General features: G+C 41.4%; 2 protein-coding genes and 2 long non-coding RNA genes across 5 annotated transcripts in view; all 4 read left to right on the top strand.

The window, feature by feature from the left end:
- The window catches only part of irak4 (interleukin-1 receptor-associated kinase 4), a 273,859-nt gene that overhangs the window by 11,426 nt on the left and 238,378 nt on the right, over positions 1-24,055 (top strand). The window contains exon 11 of one of the 2 annotated variants that reach the window (XR_014601014.1): positions 2,345-2,914. Coding sequence is in view for 1 of the 2 variants with exons in the window: in XM_084060289.1 (XP_083916415.1) it covers positions 2,345-2,416 (72 nt within the window). In the remaining variant the exon portion in view is untranslated. Of the gene's footprint in view, positions 1-2,344; positions 3,114-24,055 lie in introns of those variants that run through there. The other variant, XM_084060289.1, reaches the window with a different exon arrangement.
- LOC311047861 (large ribosomal subunit protein eL31-like) lies at positions 684-1,115 on the top strand (the record flags this gene model as incomplete). The annotated part of the gene is made up of 1 exon (XM_084060810.1): positions 684-1,115. The coding sequence occupies one exon, from the start codon at positions 684-686 to the stop codon at positions 1,113-1,115; it is 432 nt and encodes a 143-aa protein (XP_083916936.1).
- LOC311047399 lies at positions 11,410-12,122 on the top strand. Its single transcript, XR_014600981.1, has 3 exons — positions 11,410-11,462; positions 11,584-11,728; positions 12,029-12,122. It is a non-coding gene; the product is annotated as an uncharacterized lncRNA (long non-coding RNA).
- LOC311047398 lies at positions 12,137-14,824 on the top strand. Its single transcript, XR_014600980.1, has 4 exons — positions 12,137-12,253; positions 12,679-12,767; positions 14,329-14,481; positions 14,748-14,824. It is a non-coding gene; the product is annotated as an uncharacterized lncRNA (long non-coding RNA).

The raw sequence follows: 24,055 nt of genomic DNA, 5'->3' as shown, positions 1-24,055 counted from the left end.
TCGGTAGGTGTCAAAATCTCAGCCAATCAGGAGAAAGTACCCATTTTTAAGCTTAATTTGTATAGTGTTCCAGTTCCAATTTTGTCTGCTCATTTCTTAGTGTCATCACTTCCAGTTTCACTTGTTTAATCTGTATCCTGATTGAGTTCTCTGTCCTGGTTGGATAAAATTGGAAATTAAACTGAAACTGAAACGAAAATGCATTTTCTGTTTAATAAAGAGGTGGAGAGACAAGGAGACTCTTTTTACTGAACAAACACTCTATAGCAATGAGTACTATCAGAATATAGAGCTATTTAACACTTATTTTAACCAAAGCAAATCACTTACCCTACCTTTAATATAAAAAAGAAATTAGGAACTCAAAGTATTCTACGTTAGTTCCATTGATCCAAGCTGGAACACAATCGATTGATTGATCATTAAAATTGCTCTGAAAATACACGCGGCTCACCCATCTGACCACTTAGCACGGCAACCGGAAGGCTTAGTTTTCACAATACTATGTTATATTAAAATGTGACTTGTGGGCAGACATTGGGGTGGACGGTTGGCATCGCAAACATAAAACGGCCATATATGGAGACTATTTTGGCGTGTGGACAGTTATATAAACCATGTGGTGTCACTGATCGTGTCACAAGCGTCACTGAGGTTAAAAAACAGAGTGTTCCGAGCCTGCAATGGACACGATTAGGAAAGAATTGAAAAAGAGTGGTCGTTCGGCCATGGAGGAGGTGGTGACCAGGGAGTACACCATCAACGTCCACAAGCGCGTCCACGGAGTCAGCTTCAAGAGGCGAGCCCCCTGCGCCATCAAGGAGATCCGCCTGTTCGCCCTGAAGGAGATGGGTACGCCCGACGTCCGCATCGACCCCGGCCTCAACAAGGCGCTGTGGAGCACCGGCGTGAGGAACGTGCCGTACAGGATCCGCGTGCGGCTCGCCAGGAGACGCAACGAGGACGAGGACTCCCCGGACAAACTGTACACCCTCGTCACGCACGTTCCCGCCTCGGCGTGCAAAGGTCTCCAGACAGTCATCGATTCGTGGATGAAAACTAATAATCTCCACCCGGTCTGCAAGTTAGAAAAGATGTTTCCAAGGATCTGTTAAGTAAGACCGGGAAAGCATCGGTGTCATTTTAGATTCCTTTAGCTATTAGAAAATAGCAGATATGAGCTTGTAGATCTGCCATTTCTGAATAGCCAAAGAAATGTAAAAATGACACTTGCTTTCCCGGTCTTAATGGTTAAGTAGAATTCTCCACTCTGCATGTTGAGTAAAAACTTTCGGAAGGATCTTTTGTTATCGAAGTCAGTGGTTCTCAAACGTTTTCATGTCGAAGACCCCCAAACTGACATGTATAATGTATCTTTGGAATAGCTTTAGTATGAAATAGGCTAAAGTGGTTACCCTCAATGTAATGCTATTTATGAACTAATTTAGCTGGGGACCCCTTGGAACCTTCTCAAAGACCCCTGAGGGTCTCCAGACCCCACTTTGACAACCACTAATCTAAGTTCTCTGCAAGTGGAATAAACATTTTTGAAAGGAAAAAAGGAAAGAAAAAAAAAAGGGAAAGAGGTTATCATATATGGAGACTATTCTGGCGTGGACAGTTTGGCGAGCGTATCATCGCAACACGTTTTGAGCTTGTAGATCTGCTATTTTTGCTATTTTTTTATTTGAATCCTGAAAGGTACAGTAACAGTTTTGGATACATCATCTGACCGCAATGATATAGGGCTTAACTCATTCAGTGCCATTGATGTCACGTTTTTCATAAGCCCAGAGTGTCATAAAAAGAATAATATTAATAAATATATTTATATATTATTTTAAATGTTCAGAACGCAAGATATCAATCATGATTTGAAAATGTGCTGCTCCATTCACTTCTTGTTTCTTACTGAAAAAGGCTGTATCTCAGCTCCTAAGCACTGTTTTTTTACGATGTATTTTTGGCCTTGGCACAGGGGTGATAAAGACAGAAATAAATTTGGCACTGAATGAGTTAAGAGTGGTTAAACACAGCATTATGTTATTTACTGTACGCTTTGATCAGATTCCTGTGGTTCCTACAGTATATCTGCACATTTCTGTATATATCACTCTCTTTGAATGCGCGCCGCATAATCCTCTTTCGACGGACAAAACGTGACAAATCTGTCTCCCCCTCCATGTCAGCCCACGGTTCCTAAGTCGAGTATGTATCTCACTTTAGTTGAGCTGTAATATTCCAGTGGGGAGGATGTTACAAAGGATAATGTTAAGTGAGTGATGTGTGATACTGGAGGAGGCCTGTCTTTTCCATTCATTGCTGTTGAAATGTGTTTCAACAGGTCTTGAAAGAACTGGAGGAAGTTGTCAAAAGCATCTTAGTGGAGCGCCAGGCGGAGGAGAATGAAGCCTAGGACCCTGGCAGAGCTGCTTTCACAACAGAACTGACATGAGTTTACACCAGGGGTTCAAAACAAGTGGGTTGCGCATATACAGTTCCTTGCTGGTGCTGGACACAAAATGACAGTGTAAAAGAATAGCAGTCCGCACAACAGCTTTGCTCCTCAGTGTTTCGTTTATTTAAAACACTGACATTCCAGCAGTGGTGGAAAAAGTACTCAAATGTTTTACTTAAGTAAAAGTATCAATACTGCAATGTAGAAGTACTCTGTTACAAGTAAAAGTCCGGAATTAAAAAAGTTCTTGAATAAAAGTACAAAAGTATTGGTATCAAAATGTACTTAAAGTAAAAGTACTCAAATGTTTGAAAATAGCAGATCTACCAGCTCACAACGTGTCGCGATGCGACGTGTTGTGAGCTTGTAGATCGGCTATTTTCCAATAGCCTAGGTATAAAATAAGGCTACAGTGGTCAATGTATGTTTTATAATGTAATAATTTATATCTGCAAAGTAACTAGTAACTAAAGTTTACAAATAATTGTAGTGGAGTAAAAGTACAATATTTGGATCCAAGATGTAGTGGAGTAGAACAAATATTGAAATTTGGAAATACTCCAGTAAAGTAAAGATACCTCCAAATTGTACTTAAGTACAGTACTTGAGTAAATGCACTTCGTTACTTTACACCACAGATACCTCCAAATTGTACTTAAGTACAGTACTTGAGTAAATGCACTTTGTTACTTTACACCACTGACATTCCAGGGTACACAACGTTTCAGCCACAGTTGGCCTTCATCAGGTGACATCATTAGTGACCCACCTCCCTTATATGGTAATGGGTGGCAACACGTGACCACAGTGACTATAGGGCAGGAGAGACGTACACCAGGGGTTTCCCACACTTTGTCACTCAAAACACAAAAGATACATTTTATGTCTCCCTGGGACCTACTGTATGCTTACGAAGATGCATTATTTTACAGTATGATGAAGTAATCACTTTAGCTATTTTCCAAAATGGTGAAAGTACTGTTGCCGTGAGCTTGTAGATCGGCAGTTTTTTCTGAAAAAAAAAAAAAAGTTTATTCCTGGAAAAAACATTGTTTGGAAAACCGTGCATTTACAATATATTAAATAATAACTATTGTTCGTAGATTTCTTTTTACATTTCTGTATCCCACAGAACTTTTGAAAGATGAAGAACTTGCTTTGAACTGTGACCAATTGAAATTTTATACCAGAAAAATCCTTTTTCTGTTAATAAACTGAACATGTTTTTTAATTTTATGAATTTCTGTGTTTGCAGGCTATAATCAAAATAAAATATACGATTCTTTGGGTCTGTGCTATACTGAAACAATGCTTAAGGTTTCACCTAAACACAGTGGTTCTCAAAGTGGAGTACGGGGACCCCCAGGGGTCCTTGAGGGGGTTCGTCCCCAGCTAAATTTGTACGTTTTAACTCCTTACAATTCAATGGGCCTTGCAGGGCAAGCTTACAGCGTGCCCTGCGAGCTTGTATATCTGCTATTTTTGAACAATCTGGAAACTTTGAATAATTTTGCATTTTGTAAGACAAATGTTCTCTTCTGGGGGTCCCTGGTAGCCTGGTAAACCACCCGGTCGCGGAATTCAATTTAATTTTCATTCAGCAACCTGAAACCTTCGCTGAAATCAAATGAAATGCGATTTGTCCCTGGCACAAAACATTTTCAGATGGGGGTCCGCGGCCAAATACATATCAATTTGGGGGTCTTTGGCGCGGAAAAAATGTGGGAACCACTGTATTAAACAGAATAGTGGTTCACCAAATTGATTATGTATCAATAGCTATCTGCGTGAAGTGGGCGGACGCCAACCTGCTTCCGGCTTTTTAGGAGTAAAAAGGCGTCCACCCACTTCACGCAGATAGCTACGCGAGACGCGAGACTATGCAGATACAGGAAGTAAACCGGAGATGGTGTGTCTTGCCGATTTTTGTTGCGCGAGTCTTGTTTTTTTTTTTCAGGACTTTCAAAAAGTGTTAAGCATTGGTTCTCAAAGTGGGGTCCGGGGACCCCCAGGGGTCCTTGGGGGGGTTCCAGGGGGTCCCCAGTAAACCCAACAGCTCCCAGCATCCCGCCTCGCAGCAATGTGACGAGTGCGCTGGTATGGCCACATCATCCGCCTGCCCGTGGAACACCCAACAAGCGCCATCCTGGCCTTCAATCCCCAGCAAGCCGGTTGGAGATGTCCCAGAGGCGCCCCCCCGCACCCGCTGGCTGGATGTAATAGCCCAGGACCTAAAGGCCTGTGATGTGACTCTGGCACAAGCTCAACACCTTGCCCACGACAGACCCAGATGGAGAAACCTGGTTGCTACGATTGGCTCTACGCGCCTTAGATGACAGCCCGCTGCCTCATCTATAAGTGCAGAAGTAAGTAAGTAAGTATGATTGCTATTAACTACCATTAACTATAACTACAATAAAGAACATAAAGTAAAGCAGCCTAAAATGATTATGTCAACCATAGAGTTAAAAAATAAGGACGTCAACCAGGCAGGGACATTAGCTGGTATTATTATTATTATTATTATTATTATTATTATTATTATTATTATTATTATTATTATTATTTAATATTATTATTATTATTATCATTGCTGTTATATATTTCGCTAACTTCTTCTCTTTAACTTTTAAATTAGTGAAATGACGTTTGCATTGAAAACAAATGTATCTATTTTTGGTTAATACTTCAATGCCTTTTTGTTTGTTCTATGAAAACAAATACGGAAATGGTTTACCTGCGTGCGTGTTTGTGTGTGCACGTCATAGAGTTGTTTGGGTGCGTGCGCATGTGCGTGCGTGTAATAGTGTGTGTGTGTGTGCGCGTGTGTGTGGGGAGGGGGGGCGGGGCTTGTGTCGTGTTTGTGTGTCCACGTCATAGAGTTGTTTGGGTGTGTGTGTGTGTGTGTGTGTGTGTGTGTGTGTGTGTGTGTGTGTGTGTGTGTGGGTGTGGGTGTGTGTGTGTGGGTGGCTGTGCTTGCGTACTTGCGAGAGGGAATTCCCGGGCATGCCCTCTCGCATGTACGCATGTCTGCTTGTCTGACCAATCACAGCCCTTGCGGATTTTGTCCCTCCCCCTAAATTCACCCCTCCTTGCCTCGTCTCCTTCACTTTTCAAGTTGGCGTGTGGATACTAGGTCGCTCCGAACGGCGCCTCCGAGCGATGATAGATTACTATTGGAAACTGTTTTACTTGATTTCGCTTCATATTATATCACTGATCTACTTTCATTTCGTCGTCTTTTGTCTGAGGTGAGTAATATTACTTATAATAATATAATGTACTTTTTTCCCCGCCTTTTTTGGAGTAATATTACGTTATATATACTTTTTCCCCGCCTTTTTGGACCCTACATCTACATGAACGTTCAGATTTAAAACACAGTTTTTACCCCATGGCCACGGATGTTATAATTATGTACGGGCCCTCAGAAGTAGCCGTATCTCCCGTATTGTTCAATAAAAACGCATCTTAATCCGATCGGTGGCCATTCTCTCATAGTTGGCCCACTCTATCAGAGTGCAGTACACCTACCAACCGATGGGTCATGCAGTTGAAAGCAATGGCGGACATGCTGAGAAAATGGCCACCGATCGGATTAAAATGCTTTTTATTGAACAATACTGAAGATACGGTTACTTCTGAGGGCTCGAACAGAATTGTCACATCCGTGGCCATGAGGTAAGAACTTTATATTTGAAATTTGAACGTTTATGTATATGTACGGGCCTTAAATGAATTAAGTGCAATCGCCAGGTTAGGTTTGTTTCAGGCTACTGTTACGTGTGTGTTGTGTTTGTGGCTGCTCTCAGCGCAGTCCAGAGTCCAGTGTTGCCAAATCTGTAATTATAAGCGACTTTGGGCTAACTTCTTTTCTGTAAAGTAGCTTGTAAATATTGGGGGTCCATGGCATGAAAATGTTTTAAAATCACTGCTCTCAACATTAGACAATAAAGTTTGACTGACCTGCCCCCTATTTGCTTATTTTGGGCTTCTTTCGCTGCTTCTTTCTTTCGCTAGATCTGGCAACACCGACTTACGTTAATGTAGAGGCTAGCTGGCTCCGTCGTGTTCCTGTGATCATGGTTGTAATATATAGTCTGTGATCCATGCTCTGTGGCTGCTATCGACAGCCCTGGCTGGAACGGTGGATAGATCTGTAAGATCCATCTAAAAGTACCACACACTGACTGTGACCGCAAGTTAGAAACTCAAAGTGTGTATAAGAGGCACAGCTGTTTACAATGCGATGCAAATCTGTGCTGTGTAGTTGGGTCATTTATGGCACTTCCGTGACCGCGGAGAGCGAAGGTCCGTTTCTCAATGGATTTGTCATCTAGGAGGGTTATTAAACAAATTTAGCCGGGGTGTCTTTTTTAAAACGGCGGGGAAAATTTGTGGGAGACCAAAATCCAAAATGGCTGCCGTGAAAATGAACTTTTTAATGGTTTGACCTACAATGATGCACAATACATGGTTTCAGAGCTTATTTTGGTCAAGGAATACATATATGGTGTTTATATAATGATTTGACCTATTGTCGACCTTCAAATGCAAGATGGCTGCCAATTATGAGCTCCAAAAGGGAGTTTTTTCAAAATCGTCACAGAGCCTTCATATTAGGCTCAAATGAAAGCTCTGCTCATGATGAGTTGAATAATATACAGTATAAGTACACAGAAGTAATCTCTGAGGTCAATAAAGTCAATGTTTGTGTGTAAACAGCAGTTGCTGATTTGCGGTTTCCCATTAAATAGGGTAGGCTACTGAGAATATGGTGTCCAGTTCATCCCATCACATTTTCATAATGAACCAAAAATAAATGAGCTCTATAGCCTAACATAAAATAGTATTCTGTATGCAAAGCTAGAAAGGTTAGTTGCTTGAGGTGAATTTAAAGGTCAACTCATTTGTCACCCTTATTTTGTAGTATTGCTCCCAGTGTTTCCTGTCTGTCTTCCTTGCCTTGTCTAACCAGTCTTGTGATTTTGTCAGTGTTTCCACCTGTGTCCTCCTAGTCCCCCAGCCTATCCCAGTGTTGATTGTCAGTTGAGTTCACCTGTGTCCTGTTAATCCCTGTCTATTTAAGCCCTGTGATTGCATTGTGTTCTTATTGGTCTGTAGACCTTTGTCATGTGAGGTTTTTAGTCGTTGTTCTTTGCGCTCAAGAATCTTGGAAGTGATTTTGGATAAGAACCTCTCGCCAGAGCAGGATGCACAGCACGCCCTGTCTGTAGTGCTTTCCTCGTAGTGCTTGGTCTACCAACCCCTCCACTACTACCCCTGCTGTAACCAGAGTGTCTGCCATTCCAGAGCCCTTGAATCGCTTGTAGATGGCATAGATGTACTGTAGGACATCAGCTGGAGGTACGAGGATTGGGAGGATGTCCTTGAACATTTCTGGATTCTCTGCCTTGAGCTCAGTGAGCATCTTGTAGGTGGGCAGGTCACCAACAAGAAAGGAGAATGGAATATTCTTCTGCCACATGGCCTCCACATGTTCCACCATGATGTCATTCACCACTGACTGACTTGAAGGTTCATTGTATGTTGTGTGGTAATAAGGCTTGCTCTTGTTGGGTGGTGGATGACAGCAGGACTGGGCACCACTGTATCCTGGAACTCGCTGCTCTTCAGGTGGTGGTCTTGTACCATGATTGTCTACACGAGACAGTGCATGTATCACAGAGCGAGCACACTGCGGAGCTCTGCTATCAACCTGGGAGTAAATGTCCATGGCATGACAAGGAGTAAAGATCTGGTAGACACTCTGCACAAGAGCGGTGTCTGCATCAGCTTTGCAGACACACTGCTCCTCTATGACCATTGGGCTCTGATGGATGTGGAGGCATCAGCAACCTGCCCACACAAGATCGCAGACAGCAAGCCAGCTATCGTGATCATCGACAATGACGACTTCAAGATTGACACTATGACAGGTGACTCTACAGCAGTCCATCGAACAAATGTCATGTACATGCAGCCAGAGAGCTATGAAAAGAAACCAGGCAAAGAGACTGCTGAAACGCTCACCAAGAAGAAGGAAATCTCTGCACAGCTAAAGCAGAAGTGTGCGGAACTGACAAAGGTTTGCCAGTACAGATGCCCCCCCTGGTAGCAAGAGTGAGTCACCTGCTTGTCCCAGGGTAGATCCACCAGTGGATGGGTCAGCTCCGCAGCGTGCTCGCTCTGTAATACATGCACTGTCTCGTGTAGACAATCATGGCAGAAGACCACCACCTGAAGAGCAGCGAGTTCCAGGATACAGTGGTGCCCAGTCCTGCTGTCATCCACCACCCAACAAGAGCATGCCTAATTAACACACAACATACAATGAACCTCCAAGCAAGTCAGTGGTGAATGACATAATGGTGAAACATGTGGAGGCCATGCGGCAGAAGAATATTCCATTCTCCTTTCTTGTTGGTCACCTGCCCACCTACAAGACGTTCACTCAGCTCAAGGCGGAGAATCCATTAATGTTCAAGGACATCCTCCCAATCCTCGTAACTTTCCACCAGCTGATGTCCTACATCTATGCCATCTACAAGCGATTCAAGGGCTCTGGAATGGCAGACGCTCTAATGTCCAAGATTCTTGAGCACAAAGAACAACAACTAAAAACCTCACCTCGCATGACAACAGACCAACAAGACCACAGTGCAAACACAGGGCTTAAATATACAGGGATTAACAGGACACAGGTGAACTCAACTGACAATCAACACTGGGATAGGCTCGGGGACTAGGAGGACACAGGTGGAAACACTGACAAAATCACAAGACTGGTTAGACAAGGCAAGGAAGACAGACAGGAAACACTGGGAGCAATACTACAAAATAAGGGTGACAAATGAGTTGACCTTTAAATTCACCTCAAGCAACTAACCTTTCTAGCTTTGCATACAGAATACTATTTTATGTTAGGCTATAGAGCTCATTTATTTTTGGTTCATTATGAAAATGTGATGGGATGAACTGGACACCATATTCTCAGTAGCCTACCCTATTTAATGGGAAACCGCAAATCAGCAACTGCTGTTTACACACAAACATTGACTTTATTGACCTCAGAGATTACTTCTGTGTACTTATACTGTATATTATTCAACTCATCATGAGCAGAGCTTTCATTTGAGCCTAATATGAAGGCTCTGTGACGATTTTGAAAAAACTCCCTTTTGGAGCTCATAATTGGCAGCCATCTTGCATTTGAAGGTCGACAATAGGTCAAATCATTATATAAACACCATATATGTATTCCTTGACCAAAAAAAGCTCTGAAACCATGTATTGTGCATCATTGTAGGTCAAACCATTAAAAAGTTCATTTTCACGGCAGCCATTTTGGATTTTGGTCTCCCACAAATTTTCCCCGCCGTTTTAAAAAAGACACCCCGGCTAAATTTGTTTAATAACCCTCCTAGATGACAAATCCATTGAGAAACGGACCTTCGCTCTCCGCGGTCACGGAAGTGCCATAAATGACCCAACTAGTGGTTACACGCAACCAGTGGTGGAAAAAGTACTCAAATGCTTTACTTAAGTAAAAGTACCAATACTGCAACATATAAATACTAGTCTGTTACAAGTAAAACTCCAGAATTCAAAATTGACTTGAGTAAAAGTACAAAAGTATTGGCATCAAAATGTACTTAAAGTACCAAAAGTAAAAGTACTAAAATATTTGAAAATAGCCGATCTACAAGCTCACAATGCCACGCATTGTGAGCTTGTAGATCTGCTATTTTCAAATAGCCAAGGTATAAAATAGGGCTAAAGTGGTTAATGTATGTTTTATAATATAATGATTTATATCTGCAAAGTAACTAGTAACTAAAGTTTTCAAATAATTGTAGTGCAGTAAAAGTACAATATTTGCCTCGTGGAGTAGAAGTAAAAGTACTGGAAATTGGAAATACTCAAGTAAAGTAAAAAATATCTCAAAACTTTACTTGAGTATAGTACTTAAGTAAATGTACTTAGTTACTTTCCACCACTGTTTACACGCAACACACTCTCGCATCGAAGCAGCGCGCATTTGTGTTGAAAATATAGCCACTGCGTGATTCATTAGATCACTTTTTCATGTCAAGGACCCCCAAATTGACACTTATTAGCCCGCGGACCCCCATTTGAAAAGATATGCCAGGGACCCCCATAAGAGAAGATTTTTACGGCTCTAGCAGTGATTCTCAACCATTTTAATTTCAAGGACCCCCAGTTTGACATGCATTAGGGCTACGGTCTACGGACCCCCATTTAATGGCATTTCTATCTCTGTCCCCAATTCATATAGTAAAATCAATGTTAATTTAACTCTGAGAGTGTACAGATGGAACCAAATGGACCCGTTAGGGTCCATTTGGTTCCATTTGTACGCTCTCAGAGCTACAGACCCATAAGGATCCATTTGGTTCCTATCCATCATTTAGCTGGGGACCCCCTGGAACCCCCTCAAGTACCCCTGGGGGTCCCCGGACCCCCACTTTGAGAACCATTGCATTAGATAGGCTCTTATCTAAAATGATCTAAGAAAATAGCAGATCCACAAGCTCACAACGCCTCACAATGTTTATCTGTGGGGGGGGGGGGGATTTTGGGGGAAAAATACTGTACTTGTACTTCTATCCACTACAGCTCAGAGGCAAATATTGTACTTTTAATCCACTACAATTGTTAGAAAACTTTAGTTACTTTGTAGATTTTGGTTATGTTTAAAAAAACATAGGGTGCATTAACCACTTCAGCCTCATTTAAACTTTGGCTATTTGAAAATGGCAGATCTACAAGCTCACAATGCAACATTTTGTCAACAAGTGAGCTTGTAGGCTTACAAGCTCACTTTTACTTTGGCTTTTACTTTGTGAGCTTGTAGATCTGCTATTGTCTATTGATATGCATGTACTTTCATAGCTTTGTGTCTAAAATATTGTATTTCTTTTTTTTACAGCTCCTGCTGCGGACCCAGGTGACAGACACACCATCCCAGACCTACTGCAAGGTGTGTAACTATCTAATGTTGGCTTATTGACATTGTCTTGAGGTCAAATACTAGTAGGTTATGGGGGTTTGTGGTCTAATGCTCTCCTCTCCTCTATTCTCCCCTCCTCTCCACTTGTCAGCTTCCCCCCTCTTTTCTTCTTGTGTTTTAGGAACAGTATTACAATCCAGTAGATGGGAGTGGGTTTCTGGCATGGCGAGTGAAATCACTTCAAAAAGAAGAATCAGAGGGACAAGAAAAGAGCAGAAATGTTCAGCCACTGACGGGTGTGTGATTTTGATTGTAGTTAGAATTTAAGGGGGAAGTCACATGTTCACACACACACACACACACACACACACACACACACACACACACACACACACACACACACACACACACACACACACACACACACACACACACACACACACACACACACACACACACACACAGAGGAAGAACCAGTGCAACATGTCATGTTTCCCCCAGTCCACTGTCTAGCAACTGTGAAGATGGATCCTTATAGTAAATGCATATCACTGGAAAGTATTGCAGCAGTATATGTGGTTTCTACACTGTTACAGGTGGTCCAAATGCTGGCGACAGAGCTCCCGTCTGTGAGGAAAACCAGCTAACCACAGAAACCCAGTGTCGTGAGGCCATTGCACTGACGAAGCATACAACTGATGAAGCAATCATCAAGGAGAAGATGAAACAGACCTTCACCCATCGCCAAGCAATGGTTCATGACCCAATGAAGTCCTGAAATATTCACCACCTTTACACGATTCCTAGACATTGCAGGAATGGTATGTGGCTCTTCAACTGCCTTGCATTAACCCACTAAGACCTGAGGAAGCATCTGTGTCACTTTTTCATTTGAGCTAAAAAGCATTATTTTACACTTTGACTATTCAAAAATAGCAGATATACAAGCTCATAGCGCGGCACAGAGTGCCGCGCTATGAGCTTGTAGATCTGCTATTTTTTCCCAAATATATATTCTTATAAAGCGAACAATAACTAAAATCTTTGCTTCTGGGGGTCCATGGAACAAAATATTTTGAGATGGGGGTCCGCGACCAAATTCATATCATTTTGGGGGGTCCTTTACATTTAGTCTGCCTGTAGATAGTGCTTTTGTAATAGTTTCTAATTGTAACACTCCTCATACTGCATGAGTTGTTGTACCATATATCGTCTTAGTAACATTATTATGTTTTCTCCATCAAAGCATGCATGCTGTACGTGTGAAACATCTTGACCGGCAGAAATACATCTGCTTTGAGGGACCACTGTCTTTTACATAATTTCTGGAGTGTGGTGAGTGAAACATTGTTCCACAGCATGCCCTATGCCATTGATGGTGTACAAATGATTGGGGTCCATTTGGTTCCATTTTTACACTGTCTTAACATTTACAATATAAATTGGGGTCCCAGAGATAGACATGCCATTAAATGGGGGTCCTTGATATTAAAATGGTTGAGAATCACTGCTAGAACCGTAAAAGTCTTCTTATTATGGGGGTCCCTGGCATATCTTTTCAAATGGGGGTCTGTGGGCTAATTGTCAATTTGGGGGGTCCTTAACGTGACAAATTGAGAACCACTGCCATATGCAACAACATGCTGGGTGTACAGTACAAGGCACAATCCATTTTATTTAGGACTAGAGTTTCGGGGGGCTACGCCCCCCTCAACCCCAGCCGCGCACGGGGCTTTGCGTTTGTTGGTCCCTCCGTGTCCCTGTCTCTGTATCCGTGTAGCTGCAGCACAGAGTGGGCAGTATAGATGGGGATTATGGCTGTTAGAGGCATGTACGCGCACGGGGCCCGCGTGGGCGTGTGTATATGGGGGTAGACAAATTGTCTAAGTAACATTTGCAAAAAGGGAAAAAAAAAAAAAAATTGTAAGAAAGTGTAATGTAAAAGTTACAAAATGATGAAAAATAAGTAGAAGAAATTATATTTTGTATGTTTCGCGGACCACCAGGGGGTCCGCGGACCCCCTGGTGGTCCGCGCGGAAATCGTGGGATGAAAATTTCCAAAAGGAAAAAAAAAAAAAAAAAAAAAAAAAATATGAAGGTGGTTGCTTGTTTTTCTGAAAGCTGGCGAATGGCAGCCCTTTCTGCAAGATGGCGGCCGCCTGGTGTTGTTGTGATTTGGTCGTGCGCACGTGCTCTCGGTTACACAGCGTTGTACTGGCGAAGTATAGTTCTCGCTTACACAGACATGTCCAGACATGTTGTAGGTCCCTCCGTGTCCCTGTCTGTGTGTCCGTGTAGCTGCAGCACAGAGTGGGCAGTAGAGATTTCTGGCGCAGGCTGTGCAAACCTGGCAACCCAGCGCATGCTGCCGCACGTTACACCAGAAATGGTGCCTGGAGAAAATGGTGACCAAAAAAAAAGTTTGGAAAAAAAGGAAAAACCCCCCGCAGCGGCTGGCTGCTGTTGTGGTGATGAGGTCGTGCGCACGGTAAACGGTACGAAGCTGCCTCCCCTTCCGTTTTGTCCGACATTTGGTGAGTAGAATTAATTATGTTGCGCGGTGGAAAAGGTGTAGTGAGCAGTGAGATGTCCCCTACGCGAGGCGTAAATTCAGCGCGGCCGCCGTGGCGAGTCAGTTGGCGACATGTGGTCTGGCGGTGCGTTGTTTATTCGATAACAGAGCTGTGGGGTGTCGACACCGAGGGTGCGGAAGTCGGTCGCCATTTATATAGTTAGATAGAGTGATTCAATGTCTTCAGTAGGACTGTCAATCTTCCTCATATGATTGAATTTTCTGTGGCTATTTTAATCCACTTTTATGACACATTAATACAAATTAAATCAATTGCACAACAGATTTATCAATAAGCTTGTGCAATCTTGTTTTGTCTTCAGTTGCCAAGAAATTTGAAATTCCTAGTACCTCAGACTTAAAAGTCTATGATGACTTGAACACTGAAGTTAACGAGGAGGCGTTTCAGTTTTTTATAAAGAAACCAGACCTTGGTGTGTTGGAGATTTGTTCACCCCAAGACCCAAATCCTGAAGGTGAGTTCTGTTGCTTATCAACATGGAGCCTTATAGCCTCATCCATACAGTCCTGGCTAACCTAAAATGTCACACAGGTATATTTTTGTACTTTGAAATGATCTTTGTTTCTATACGCCCAATGTAAGTAAAAGAGAGAAAGTGTCTGAGGAAGAACTTTGTTGGTGTGTGGATCCTTCCGTATCTAATGTGAGCTTTTTACATTACACTTGCCACAAACATTCCTCTCTTGCTAATCACACTTGTTATGTCAACATTATTGCTAGATTCAGTGAGCCCCTCTGCAAGCAATTCCATTGCCAGCAGCAGCAGCTCCTTTCTCAGCTCTGGTGCAGACAATGACGGGGACTCGGATGTCACCATCAGTCCTGCTCCAAGAGACAGAGCTGACCTGACTCGTCTCGCTCAGGTTAGCGTTGCTTTTTTTGGGGGGGGGGGGGGGGGGGGGGTCATGGTTTACATTTTTGTCACCTTAAATATACTTGGCCACCAAATGTAGTGGCCTGTAGGACCAGTGCTTTAACCCTTTAAGACCTGGAACTGTGTCATTTTTAGATTTGAGCTAAAAAGCATTATTTTACACTTTGGGCTATTCAAAAATAGCAGATATACAAGCTCATAGCGCGGCACCGAGTGCCGCGCTACGAGCTTGTAGATCTGCTATTTTTGAAAATTTGTGAAAATGTGTGCAAATCTTTGAATATATATATTTTTAAAGCGAACATTTTTAACTCAAATCTTTGTTTCTGGGGGTCCCTGGAACAAAATATTTTGACGGGGGTCCACGGCCAAATACATATGATTTTGGGGGTCCTTGACATGAAAAAGATTGAGCACCACTGATATAGAAACATACGTTTTTCAGAAAACTGTTGGGATTTAGGAGACATGTAGAATCGGCCTCAGGTCTTAATGGGTTAAAATATTACTGTCTATCCCTGTGTTTCCCCTCCCTTTTTTTTACTTCCACTTAGATGGTTGAAAAAATTCTGAAGGACAGACCTGGCGGAGAGAGGATCCTTACCGAGTATGCTCGGACAAAAAGCCTAACGGATACCAGAAGACGCGACATGGTGAAGATATTGGTTGCACACATGGCAAGTGAACATGGGTATGTTGTCATCTAAAAATTATGCACCCAATACACAATTTTGGTTGTACTTGGTGCAGGCCAAAATCCTCGTTTTTGCAGAAGGCAGCGGCACAGCAATACTTTTGTTTGGATCTCATACGTGTGTGTGTACTGTAGGACGAGTCCTTCAAGGCGTGTTAAAGAGGACTATGCAAAGGGCATCACTGCCTTATTCCCATACCTGGCCGATCCCCAGGGAAATTTGGGCTATGTAAGTACATAAAACACCAGTCTAACGCACATTTACACATGCTCATTAAAACCAAATGACACTTTCCCCCCCTCTTTTCTTCTTGTGTTTTAGGAACAGTATTACAATCCAGTAGATGGGAGTGGGTTTCTGGCATGGCGAGTGAAATCACTTCAAAAAGAAGCATCAGAGGGACAAAAAAAGAGCAGAAATCTTCAGCCACTGACGGGTGTGTGATTTTGATTGTAGTTAGAATTTAAGGGGGAAGTCACATGTTCACACACACGCGCGCACACACACACACACACACACACACACACACACACACACACACACACACACACACACACACACACACACACACACACACACACACACACACACACACACACACACACACACACACAGGAAGAACCAGTGCAACATGTCATGTTTCCCCCAGTCCACTTTCTAGCAACTGTGAAGATGGATCCTTATAGTAAATGCATATCACTGGAAAGTATTGCAGCAGTATATGTGGTTTCTACACTGTTACAGGTGGTCCAAATGCTGGCGACAGAGCTCCCGTCTGTGAGGAAAACCAGCTAACCACAGAAACCCAGTGTCGTGAGGCCATTGTATATGTGGCTGTATGTATGTATGTATGTGGCTCTTCAACTGCCTTGCATTAACCCACTAAGACCTGAGGAAGCATCTGTGTCACTTTTTCATTTGAGCTAAAAAGCATTATTTTACACTTTGACTATTCAAAAATAGCAGATATACAAGCTCATAGTGCGGCACCGAGTGCCGCGCTATGAGCTTGTAGATCTGCTATTTTTTGAAAATACATATTCTTTTAAAGCGAACAATAACTCAAATCTTTGCTTCTGGGGGTCCATGGAACAAAATATTTTGAGATGGGGATCCGCGGCCAAATTCATATCATTTTGGGGGGTCCTTTACATTTTGCAGAATATAAATTATACAGCAGAAAATGTCCTTATGGTTCATCTCATATTGTGGCAATAAAAGTGATTCTGGAGGCTACCTAATCGTGACCAAAACATCCCATTGCGATCCGGCTCTAAACTGTTTGCAAACGGTGACTAATTTTAATAGCAAGACTAATAAAGTTCTCTTTTCACAGACTGGGACCAGTGTCCAGGGGCATCTGGACAGCATCACAGAGAGCCTTCAACCCTATCTGCTTGCTGTGGGTACCCAGAAGAGTGTGATTCGCAAGTACTTCATTTTGATTGACAAACGTGCAATCCCTTGTAAGTCACCCAGGGGTTGACACTAACGCCTGCCCGACTGCCCGGGGCAGGTAAATAAAATGGTAGGGCAGGTGAAGTTTGCTATCTGGTTGCCCGACGGGCAGGTGCGCATTTTGAGTGGGGATGCAACTGTATTTTGTTTGGTATAAAACACAACATGAGATATCCGTCTTTAGACACTCTAGCGTGGCCAGAGCGCTCCCCCTCCCCCTCTCCCTCTCTCCCACACACACACACACACACTGAACCTGCGACACGGCGAAAACAGCTAATCTACAAGCTCACATAATACTGAAGACATGGGCACGCAACTAGTTATAAATCACCGGGTTGCAAAATCACGTTTGGAATCTAGTGTGAAGAGATACGTTTGTGAGAAAGTGGAGTTGATGACGAGCATGGCTGCTTGCATCCCACCCGCGATATAAAACAAAAACACCGCTGACTTTTGTCACATGTGCTGCAGGTCCCTACTTGTCTCTATCTGACGTGTAAAAATACAAGAAGCAGCTTGTGAAGCCTTCCTTATGTCAGTATCAGTTCAAAACGGCAGTGCAAGCCCAGTACCTCCGTCAAAGCTTAACACTTGTCAAGTCAGACGAACGTTAATCTCTCAAGAACAGATTCTGCACTGCGTTGGAATCTGTCCTGAAGGTTCGTGAGAACGTGTACACACTGTGTGGGAGTGGGCGTGCCTTCAGATCAGGAAGCAGGCCGCGCTTTACCCAATCAAATGTAGTGGGCGGGATTCACGTGTCCGTCGATCTTCCCTGCTGGAAACTAACCGAAACTAATTTAACAATAGCGTCCGCGGAGCAGACAAAACCACGGAAAGATATTCACATTTGAACTTACTCTTTCATCATAGAAACAAGTGGGCTTATAACCAAAACGATCCATGTTCTCTGGGAGAAGTGGTGTTAGTGTTCCGTGTAGAAATATTGTTAGTGGGAATGAAAATGTAGTCGCACCACCCGGAAGTGGAGCGATGAAGGCAGACTTAAACCCCGGTTTCCTTGCGCACGTGTGCTTCGTCGGCATTGTCCCAGAGTGTAACTGAGGAGGAACGAACAACAGAGGTCGCTGTTTTTCCTTTTCAGTTGTACTCTGGGTTCCGAGATTGGACGAACGTAAACCCTTGACTTCAGGTCGATGAACTTCAAAATAAGAGCGCTTTGTCAAGTTATGGAAAAGTAAGTGTCTTCTGGTCTGTGGAATGTAAAATAAGAGCACTTTTGGCCTGTAACGTGCTGTTTTCACTAAAAATATAAAATAACAAGTGTTAAAGGTAGGGTAAGTGATTTTCTTTTGTTAAAATAAGTGTTAAATAGCTCTATATTCTGATAGTACTCATTGCTATAGAGTGTTTGTTCAGTAACATAATTCTCCATGTCTCTCCAGCTCTTTATTAAACAGAAAATGCCTTTTCAGGTTAGGATATCAGGACATAGAACTCAGGATAGAGATTAAACAAGTGAAATTGGAAGTGATGAAACAAAGAAATGAGCATGTAAAATTGGAACTGGAACACTATAACAATGAAGCTGATAGATGGGTACTCTCTGATTGGCTGAAATGGTGTCACCTACCTGGAAATGTATTTTCTGTATATCAAAGAGCTGGAGAGACAGAGAGAGCCCTGTTACTGAACAAACACTCTATAGCAATGAGTACTATCAGAATATAGAGCTTTAACCCATAACAAAAACCTTTTTGTTTTAACCAAAAAATATCACATACTCTACCTTTAACCCATAGTCATATTCATAGCTATTTAGATATTTGGCATAAATATTGAGGTATGACTTTTTTATCGTGCAGCCCCATAATTCGCAAGTAGAAAGTAAAATATAATTGTTAAATTGAACAGTAATTCAAATTTAACCTATCATTTTATAAAGGACGATTTACTTTTCGGGCAAGTGGGCAAGACCTGTGGGCAAGTAGAAAATGACCTGTACTTGCCCGACGGGCAAGTGCCTCTGAGACCTTAGTGTCAACCCCTGGTCACCAGATTCTCTTGCCTCTTTTGATGAGCTTTGCATAGCTCATTTTGTCTTTGGTACCTCATACAACAGGGATCTATTATTATTATCATACAACAGGGATCTGGCCAATGTGTACAACTTCTTGCAAACCGCTGTTTACCAAATCGATGCTGCTACCACCAAGGTGAATCCCAGGGTTGAAGAGATGAGGGCTCGGATGATGCACTGATTCTTTTTGTATACTTTTGAGATGCTGTTGTGTTTTATTTTGAGGGCTCTGATGCTGCAGTGATTTTTTGTTTATACTAAAGATGTTGTGTTTCATTTGCACAAGCACTCAGGCAAATGCCAATTCACTGACAAAGCACTTGAAGTTGATCCACAGACTTTGTTCAGGAAAGACACTTCATCTTAAATGTGGTCAGCCTGGTTGTTCACATGCCTTTGGCACTTTTTCTGGGTTTCGAAAGCATCTTAATAAAGCACATGAACCTTGTGATGATCCTGGTGAAGGCCCTTCTACAGCTGAAGATTTAGCAGAAAGTTATGTTGATGATTTTCCATCAAGCAGTGCCCCTTCTGACCCAGTTAAAAGTTAGAATATAATTTTGGATAATAACAGTAATAGTAGTAATAATAATCATTATAGCATCAATAATATATCTGTCAATAATAAACTGTTTACAGGCATTGTAATAGTTACCATAATATATAATTGTATAATTATCACTATAACTATAATTAACCTATATATATATAGAATCATAAAATATAACCATACTATTATTACATATATAATCATAATAACAACAACTATATGCCTAAGCCCATACACATATGAACATAATACACAAAAGTTGTTTGTTTAACTGACAACAATTTTTGCCTTGTACAATCTGGTGTTTTAATTTATTTGATCAACTTATACACTTAACGGTTTGATCCATGCAAGAGTCAAAGCTTGTAATTGAAAGTGTTGTCAGACTATAATCTCTGCCTGCTGGACAAAATGGACTTCAATCCCTCTACTGTGTGTAAAACTGTGAAGCAATCTACATGGACATTAGAGCTTATCCAAAACTCCTGCCTGGTGATGACAAGTCTGTCACAATGTAGGCTAAACAATGGTTTTTCATTGTGGTATTGACGCCATTCAGTAACATTGATGTGCCTGATATGCTGGGGAGTATCTATTTTACAATATACAAAATGGTATGGCTTCAACCCAGCTACTAGCCAGGTCAACAAGTATCGTAATGGTTCCACATGTATTATATGGTGAGACATTCCCAAGTACATTACAAGGTATTTAATATCTATTATCAGGCTGGGGAAAAATAGGTGCTGAATCTTATACTCACAAAACATGACATCATAATATAAGGAAAACGTGAAATGTCTTCTGAGTATTTACAACTTGTTTGCAAATAGCAGATTATGCCATTTACTCTATATAAACAGGGTATTGTCTCCTCACAATATCTCAGATCAGAACAATAAAGGTTAAAAAAATGGCAAGTTTGCTTTAACAATAATTTATTTTGAGATCTTCAACACCACTGGGGACTGGACTGTGAACTACTATGTGACGATGGATTCCTTGGACCCCCATGGCCGCAACCCAGAACTCTGTGTCGGCGCAACCACACTTTGCAATTGCCCTGAATTGTGAAAATTCTAGTTAGCCTTTGTCTTTATACTAATCAATTCTGTGTTTAAGTGTATTGCTCTTATTTTGTTTGAACTCTGAGCCAGGTTCACACTCTTGATTAAAACTGCTAGTTTTGGTCTTCTGAAATTGACAAATGACTTTAAGATATGACAATAAGGAATGTGTTTTGATAACATTAAACATCCCTCTGTTTGCTCTCCAACCATCCTTTGCATTTTTTTTTCAACAGATGGTTTTTAACATTAACCTAAAACTAAAAAAAAGTTGTGTCATAATGAACCCTGATCATAGATTCAGTCATTCTGTCAGGGGGAGAGGTGTTGGTAGCACTTTACAATAATGACCCGTTATAAAGCATTTATAAACGTTTATAAGTAGTTTGTAGACTATTAACAAATCATTAACAACCTGTTTGTTGACATTTGTAAATGATTACTAAAACCTTTATAACTACAGTTACAAATCATTTGTAAAGTATTAGTAAGTAGTGAACTATTCATGAATAAGCCATTTATATACATCTGTAAAAGATTATTAAATCATTTGTAACTACCCATTCTAAAGCATTTATAAACGTTTATAAGCAGTTTGTAGACTATTAACAAATCATTAACAACCTGTTTATTGACATTCGTAAATGATTACTAAAACCTTTATAACTACGGTTACAAATCATCTATAAAGGTATTAGTAACTATTCATGAATAAGCCATGTATAATACATCTGTAAATGATTATTAAATCATTTGTAACTGATGTTACATAATATATACAAGCTATTGGTAGCTTGTTCATGTTTAACATATGCTTTGTTAAACATTCCTAAAGTATCTATAAATCCTTAGTACATGTTATTATGTGCCCTATAGTAAAGTGAAGACAGTTCATCATTTACAACTGTCTGTTAATGTGTTTGTTCATGTTTAACATGCTTTGTAAAACATTCCTAAAATATCTATAAATCCTTTGTACATGTTATTATGTGCCCTACAGTAAAGTGAAGACAGTTCATCATTTATTACCTGTTGCAAACTACCTGGCTTTCATGAATGCAGACACCAAACAATTACTAGAATTATCATTCATGTTAAGCAAATGATGCGTAAGACATTCGTAAAGAGTATGTAAACCATTTGCAGACGTTATCATGAGCCTGAGCCTAGTTGCTTCTTTTGGGCTTGTTTTCATAGACCTGTCCGCTTGTTTCTTTTGCAAAATCTGGCAACACACTGATTACCTGCATTACACCTGCAGTAGCCTACTAGGGAGGAAGTGAACAGTGATGCAGTTGCAGACTGGACAGAAATATGTCTAATTCATGTTTTATGTGTTTTAACTGTCTTGTTGCAGGTGATCGAGGTAACATAAAATGGCTAATCTTACACACATGAAGTAGCATTATGACTAGGGGGTATTTTGATGGTGGCTGTTTGTATCCACAATGTTTGTTTTGATGTGTAGGCTAGTAATGTCCTCCATACTTAGCAGTTTAGCTTAGCAGCTAAAGCTAACTTGCACTGGGAGGTGGTGACTGCAGAGGCTCCAAGCTGCTACTCTGTGATTCTGTTGTGATTAATTTCTTTGTTTAAATGTCAGTGTGTGCTGTGGCCAAGAGTTGCTACATTTTATATCTTAATAAATTGTTGTATACTTGTATACTATATAACGTTACTTTTGCCACTTTTTGATGTCACATGTTTTACTAATCACTGTTAAACATGAAATAATAATGCATAGTCTTCACTTTACAACAAGGCCCATGATAACGTTAGCAAATGGTCAACACACTCTTTACGAATGTCTTACGAGTCATATATTAAACATGAAAGATAATTCTAGTAATTGTTTGGCATCTGCATTCATGAAAGCCAGGTAGTTTGCAACAGGTAAGGAGAAAGTCACATTAACAGACAGTTGTAAATGATGAACTGTTTTCACTTTACTATAGGGCACATAATAACATGTACTAAGGATTTATAGATATTTTACTCTACTCAGAGTCATAAGTTTACAAAATGTACTAAAGTACAGTGAACGTCTGTGCGGTTTGTCTTCATCACTGAAAATAACGTACATGTAAACTGATATAAAACTGCTGTCATGTGCAGTTGGGGTGAAGAAACACAACCATTTCACTCCTAATAATACCTATTTGATTTGACATCCTGACTTGCTGCTGTAGCTGAGGCTTGAACCTGTTACCTGCAGCTCACTAGTCAGTGACTCTATCCATTCACCTACAGCTGTTTCCTTGGAATCTGTGGTTCTGAAACGTTTTGTTGTCAACCCCCCAAATTGACATGTATTTGGGCAGTGGACCCCAATGTGAAAAGATGTAGTGTCAGGGCCCCCCATGAAAAAAGATTTATATTTATGCTGTAACACATTTTTTTTAAAGTTATTTGTCTTGTTTGTTGTTCAAGTCAAAGCACCAGGAAGGCTGTGCTTGTCAGCCGTCTGTTAGCTCAATGGGTTGAGACGCAGTATTCATGATCCAGAGGCCATGAGTTCAAATCCCATTGATGTCTTTCCTATGATTCTTTCCTTTGCAGACTGGCTTCCAGATGATCAAGTGAAAACTACCAGGAAGGCTATATTTGTCATCCAACTGTTAGCTCAATGGGTTGAGACGCAGTATACATGATCCAGAGGCCATGAGTTCAAATCCCATTGATGTCTTTCCTATGATTCTTTCCTTTGCAGACTGGCTTCCAGAAGATCAACTGAAAACTACCAGGAAAGCTGTACTTGTCAGCCATCTGTTAGCTCAATGGGTTGAGACGCAGTATTCATGATCCAGAGGCCATGAGTTCAAATCCCACTGATGTCTTTCCTATGATTCTTTCCTTTGCAGACTGGCTTCCAGAAGATCAACTGAAAACTACCAGGAAGGCTGTACTTGTCAGCCATCTGTTAACTCAATGGGTTGAGACGCAGTATACATGATCCAGAGGCCATGAGTTCAAATCCCACTGGTGTCTTTCCTGTGATGCTTCCCTTTGCAGACTAACTTCTAGAAAAACAAGTTAAAACCACCAGAAAACCTGTAACTCTCAGCCAACATTATAGCTCAACTGGTAGAGCGTCTGTCCAATAACATGACTTGACTTGAGTGGGTTCGATTCCCACTCGAGTCAAGTGTCCCCGGTAACTTGGGGCAACGGATAAATTGACTGATATCCTTAGTGATGCTCCCCTTTGCAGACTAACTTCTAGAAAAACAAGTTAAAACCACCAGGAAACCTGTAACTCTCAGCCAACAGCATAGCTCAACTGGTAGAGCGTCTGTCCAATAACTTGACTTGACTTGACTCGAGTGGGAATCAAACCCAC

Source organism: Gymnoscopelus microlampas (genome assembly GCF_963454915.1).
Source record: "Gymnoscopelus microlampas genome assembly, chromosome: 6".
Lineage (NCBI taxonomy): Eukaryota > Metazoa > Chordata > Actinopteri > Myctophiformes > Myctophidae > Gymnoscopelus > Gymnoscopelus microlampas.
Note: the sequence above shows the minus strand (reverse complement) of the source record. Positions and strands in the feature narration are given on the sequence as shown.